The following is a 6,340-nucleotide window of genomic DNA, read 5'->3' as shown; positions in this document are numbered from 1 at the left end:
ATGGTGCTGAGTAGCATGGATTAACACCTTATCGTATGGTGCTGAGTAGCATGGATTAACACCTTATTAGATTAATCTTCCATTGTATTTGCTATTTTTCTATTATAGTTAACATATCTTGGAAAACTAGAATAGCAGTTGTTTATATCTGGATTTTCTTAATTAAACTTTGTATAAAACAGGAATATAGAATTATTTTACTGTGACATTGCAGGTGATAATGGCATTTTTAAGTAGTTATCTTTAATTGAGGATTGTTCACTTTTTTTCTAGTTTTTTTTGTTTGTTTATCTTCTTGAAAAGTTTATTTTCAGATGAGCTTGACAAAATGTATATTATCGGCATTTATAGAATCAAAAATAAATCTATTTCAAAATTAATGCATTGTTTTTATTTATTTGTTTTTTTACACAGATTGTAGTAGAGTCTATGATCAAAACAATGGTTTGATCATGAGTCCTCAGTATCCCCGAGTCCACTCTGTGGAAAGTCACTGTGAAATACTAATCCAAGTCCCTGTAGGGTACACAATTTCTCTGTATTTCATGGATTTCTTCCTATACTCTTCTATGGTCTCTAACTGTACCAACTCAGGCACAGTCTTAAAGGTAAGATTTTATGTCATTTAGTTGATCTCGTTGTCTGTTTTCTGAGGTTGTCATTTTCTTTCATGAAATGCTTCCTTGATCTGGAAATTATTTAATGTGTTTATAGAGACAGACATTTTTCTGATTTAAATTGATAAATTATCAGTGAAATGTCCTATTGCTTCTCATTTTTAGTCTATCAAAGTTTTGTTACCATGTAGATAAAATGCTAATTTGATATCCAGACATATGGTATGCTGTTTACTTTTTGTATAGCCAATATTTTCTGAACCAAGATTTCACAAAGTAATCTAATTCTCCCTACTGTTTTATAATCTGTTGTAGGTTATTAAAAAATACAATATTTGTCTGTTTTTTGGGTTTATAAAATTATTCAGCTCAAGTATTTGTACCAGCTGAGATTTTCAGTTAGTTGAAATATTCATGTAGAAACATTTTGATCTGGCTAGTTCGCATTATTTTATTGGATCTTATAAATATGTTAGCAGCGAGTGTATGATGGGAAGGATAAAAGTTAATGGCTAGTATCCAGCTATTGTGATACTTCTTAATAGTAAGTTTTTAGCATAGGCAGTTACGAGTTTTATCATTTAAGTCATGGCCTGGTGGTTAGAGCACTTGACATCAACAAACATGCTCACTATCACCATCTTTTATTGATAAACATAAGCCTAAGAGTTGGCAGTAGATGGTGTTAAATAACCCTCTGGCCTATCACTTATCAACAAATAGTTCAGATAGCCCTTGAGTAGCTTTGTGCAAAATTCCAAAAATAAAAAACAATTGTCTTTTATGTTTTAGCTCTATTTTAATATGTGATTTTAAGAAAAATACTAAAGCAGCACATACAATGTATTTTATAAAACAGGGTTCTTATTCTTTACATCAGATATTAAAATTGACTAAAAATTAGTGGCTTGTGGATTAAAAAAAAGATGTAAAATATGGTTCCTTTCTTGTTTGGTAAAATATATAACTAGATTTGATTACTAAGCAGAATTTGAAAATAAGCTTTGTACTGGACAAGCTGCATGTTCTGTGTTCTTTCTGTTCCTCTTGTACTGGACAAACTGCATGTTCTGTATACTTTCTGTTCCTCTTGTACTGGACTAGCTGCATGTTCTGTGTACTTTCTGTTTCTCTTGTACTGGACTAGCTGCATGTTCTGTATACTTTCTGTTCCTCTTGTACTGGACAAGCTGCATGTTCTGTGTACTTTCTGTTCATCTTGTACTGGACTAGCTGCATGTTCTGTATACTTTCTGTTCCTCTTGTACTGGACTAGCTGCATGTTCTGTATACTTTCTGTTCCTCTTGTACTGGACTAGCTACATGTTCTGTATACTTTCTGTTCATCTTGTACTGGACTAGCTGCATGTTCTGTATACTTTCTGTTCCACTTGTACTGGACAAGCTGCATGTTCTGTATACTTTCTGTTCCTCTTGTACTGGACAAGCTGCATGTTCTGTGTACTTTCTGTTCATCTTGTACTGGACAAGCTGCATGTTCTGTATACTTTCTTTTCCTCTTTTACTGGACAAGTTGCATGTTCTGTGTTCTTTCTGTTCCTCTTGTACTGGACAAGCTGCATGTTCTGTGTTCTTTCTGTTCCTCTTGTACTGGACAAGTTGCATGTTCTGTGTTCTTTCTGTTCCTCTTGTACTGGACAAGCTGCGTGTTCTGTGTTCTTTCTGTTCCTCTTGTACTGGACAAGCTGCATGTTTTGTATACTTTCTGTTCATCTTGTACTGGACAAGCTGCATGTTCTGTATACTTTCTGTTCCTCTTATCTGAGGAACAGATACACAGATTATGTTTTAAATCTGAACCAGTTTTACTGAAAACAACATTGGATCCGTAACATGAAAAAGATTATAGTTTTCACTGCTTGTAACAAAACATTCTAAGAGAAAATTATACCATTTAGATTTTATTCCTGGTAATTATGATCTTTGATACTTCAGTTGAAACGTCTTTTCTACCTAATTGTTGGAAAATGCACAGTTTGGTAACGTTTATCATTGTGATACAATACAATTGAACTCTTTTATGAACTTTTCTAGGTCCATGATGGAGGTAGCAACTTACATAGGGTCCTTGCAGTGTTATGTGGCCATTCGTTACCAAATCCAATCTTTTCTACAGGCGATCAGTTATGGCTGAACTTTACTCGCATAGGTTTTTCGAGCTCCAAATATTTGATTTCTTATACATCCACTAATCAAGGTATGTATTCTTATTATTCTCAGAACTGTACCTTGCAGATAGATTGATACTGATGTATTGTGTCAGTTCATATAATTTGGGTATTGTTGCTATTTAGCTAACTTTTCATATATTCTAGTCCTAATGAAACTAGAACTGATCTTTTGTGGCTGCTACTTATTTAAAGTATTTTGTAATATTTTTGTAAGAACTAAAACTGATGTATTGTATATCCTTAGATCTTAAGTTTGACTATTGTACTTTATTGCAGGAGACATATTTATGACTTATGTTCAATCTCTTTCAGGACCAGGATGTGGTGGAAATTTGACAAACACTCACGGTGTATTTACCAGTCCATTTTACCCGCAACCTTACAACCAGACTTCAGAATGTCGTTGGTATATCCTCATTCCCGGGAAACACACGTTAACCTTGTCCTTTAGCAACTTTGCTTTAAGTTCGAGCGCTGGCTGTGAAAGCAATTATGTGGAGATTTATGAAGGACATCATGAGACGTTTAACAACGATGTAACTAGATTTTGTGGTGAGGTATGTAGTATTGTATCTTTTATACGTTATATTGCTATAATTTACAGAAAAAACATGCCAGCTGATGGGCTGTCATCTTGTGCAGTCATAATTTTTCTAAATCAGAGATCTAATAATTTTTAACATATTTCTTAAATATACATTAGCAATCAAAATATTTTGCCACTATAAAAGTACCTTTTTAGTACATTAATTATAAATAGGAGAATCATTAGGGTAGTTTTTTTTATTTGTGAAATAACTGGGGTGAGATAATTATTCAGGTAGAGGTAACTTGTTAGTTAAGAAACATCCAATATAACTGATGTAAGAAAATCATTCTAGTAGAGTTATCAGTTGATCATGAAACTAAGTGGGTAACTTGGGTGAGAGAATCATTTGGATAGTTATCAGTTGATCATGACACTAAGTGGGTAACTTGGGTGTGAGAATCATTTGGATAGTTATCAGTTAAAAGTTACCCACTTAGTTTCATGATTAGTTTCATGATCAACTGATAACTATCCAAATGATTCTCTCACTCCTCTCACCCAAGTTACCCACTTAGTTTCATGATCAACTGATAACTATCCTAATGATTCTCTCACTCAAGTTACCCACTTAGTTTCATGATCAACTGATAACTATCCAAATGATTCTCTCACTCAAGTTACCCACAATCATTAGGCTAGTTATCAGTTAATTATGAAACCTAGTAGGTAACTTGGGTGAGATAATCATTAGGCTAGTTATCAGTTAATTATGAAACCTAGTAGGTGACTTGGGTGAGATAATCATTAGGCTAATTATCAGTTAATTATGAAACCTAGTAGGTGACTTGGGTGAGATAATCATTAGGATAGTTACCAGTTAATTATGAAACCTAGTAGGTGACTTGGGTGAGATAATCATTAGGCTAGTTATCAGTTAATTATGAAACCTAGTAGGTGACTTGGGTGAGATAATCATTAGGATAGTTACCAGTTAGTGATGGAACAAGAAGATATGATCTAAGGTGTGAAGATTCTTAAAGAGTGTTTATTGCTAACCTTGAAATAAATTATGTTTGTATCTGTGACTGATTATTGTATCTCTATAATGTGTTTGGTTTAAAATGATAATGATGTAGTTTGTTTTTTTGTAACAGGACAATCCAGCCCCTTACATATCTAGAAATAATGCCATCTTGGTTAAGATGGTAACAAACACAAACAATACAATGCCAGGATTTAGAGCTTTTTTTCAAGCAAATATAGTTGGTAAGTGGCATCATTGTTCTTCTATATGAAATGAGTTAATGTGTTTGTAAATGAATAATATACAAACATATACATAAATTTAATTGTGTGTTTGTTTACATTATTCTTACATTTAGTCTCCGAGTTTACGTAATAATGCATTTTTTTTAAACTAAACTCTTGGGACTAGCCACTTTCATTATTAACATATAAGTTCTATTGTATCTAAACAACACATATTTTTTTTGTTAGTTTAAAAGTGTTTTTTGTAAATTTGCATTAATTTAGACTTTATGTTCAGGTAGTTATTGGAGATGAAAAGACAAATGCTATAAAACTATTTCTTAACAATGGTATTGAATAGTGTGTTAGGGTTGGTGAATATGGTATCTTAACAATGGTATTGAACAGTGTGTAAGGGTTGGTTAATATGGTATCTTAGCAATGGTATTGAATAGTGTGAAACTAGTCAATACCCTTGTTAAGATACCATATTCACCAACCCTTACACACTGTTCAATACCCTTGTTAAGATACCATATTCACCAACCCTTACACACTGTTCAATACCATTGCTAAGATACCATATTAACCAACCCTTACACACTATTCAATACCATTGTTAAGATACCATATTACCCAACCCTTAGTAAGGGTTGTTGAATATAGTGAAATGTTATCTTTAGGTGCAGTTTTCTTCATGTTTCTCAACGTTTATTATGATTTTCCAAACCTTATCTGTTGATTTGGTATTAAAGCAAACTGACGACAATAATAATAATCGGAAAACCCCTTTTTTTTATACACTAATTTAAAATTTATGAGATACTGACTGAGAGACATTGATAAAAAATGTGCAGTAGTTAAATGTGTTATTAGATTTTTCAGACTCATTGAGCTTTTTTTTGTGTGTCTGCCTTATATAGTTTTGCATCTTTACCTTTAGGATGTTAAGAAAACATGTAGGCTCAATGTATCAATTTAATACAAAAATATAAAACCCTATAACTTGAGCACTTCAGAAAGGTGGATCTTTCTTCATTAGTGTTTTGTATTTTTGTGTTACACTTTAACCTTAATGAACCCTATAACCTAAGGGCTTTAGAAAGGTGGACTTTTCATTACCAGGGTTTTGTATTTTTGTGTTACACTTTAACCTTAATATTTTAAGGAACACTTCTAGGCTTCTTTCAATGTTCAGAACAAATATTGAATTTGTTTTCATACTTATTGAGTGTTTAAAAATATTCATAGGTGACAATTTCCTTTTACAGTTTATTTTAAAATAATAAGAACCCCCCCCCCCCGTTCTGTAGTGGCTATGGACTAGATGATATTATTTCTTAATTTTTACATAATAAAAATGTTTAATAAGAATGACAGTGTAGACTTGTGTGAGAGTAGGTGCTCTTTACTTGCTTCTTTAAGAGGTATCTTATGAATAATATGAGGTTTTGAGACATTTGTGTGTGGGATAAGGTTTATTTCAGTACAATGTTTCATCTCTAGCAGTGCAACGTGATCATGTACAACACTAAATAGTATATATATACGATCATGTCACACTGTTAGAGATGAAATGTTGTACAGAAATAAATCTTATCCCACAAACAGCTGACCATGGGTGTCTGCAGAGGGGGGGGGGGGGGACTTGCCCCAGAAAAATGAGAAACATAATCCTTTTTTTTCGATGACGAGGAACCCACTTTGAGACTAATAATGGCTGGAGACGGCTTGAATGGATAATGAAGAAAAAC

General features: G+C 32.9%; 1 protein-coding gene across 1 annotated transcript in view; it reads left to right on the top strand.

Moving 5' to 3' along the window:
- Window positions 1-6,340, top strand: part of LOC106465703 (cubilin-like) — a 130,003-nt gene that overhangs the window by 121,960 nt on the left and 1,703 nt on the right. The window contains exons 65-68 of the mRNA XM_022393625.1: window positions 415-608; window positions 2,673-2,835; window positions 3,122-3,366; window positions 4,493-4,604. Of these exons, the coding sequence (XP_022249333.1) occupies window positions 415-608; window positions 2,673-2,835; window positions 3,122-3,366; window positions 4,493-4,604 (714 nt within the window). The remainder of the gene's footprint in view (window positions 1-414; window positions 609-2,672; window positions 2,836-3,121; window positions 3,367-4,492; window positions 4,605-6,340) is intronic.

The sequence above is a fragment of the Limulus polyphemus genome, unplaced genomic scaffold (assembly GCF_000517525.1).
Source record: "Limulus polyphemus unplaced genomic scaffold, Limulus_polyphemus-2.1.2 Scaffold2025, whole genome shotgun sequence".
NCBI lineage: Eukaryota > Metazoa > Arthropoda > Merostomata > Xiphosura > Limulidae > Limulus > Limulus polyphemus.
This window is presented reverse-complemented; position numbering and strand designations above follow the sequence as displayed.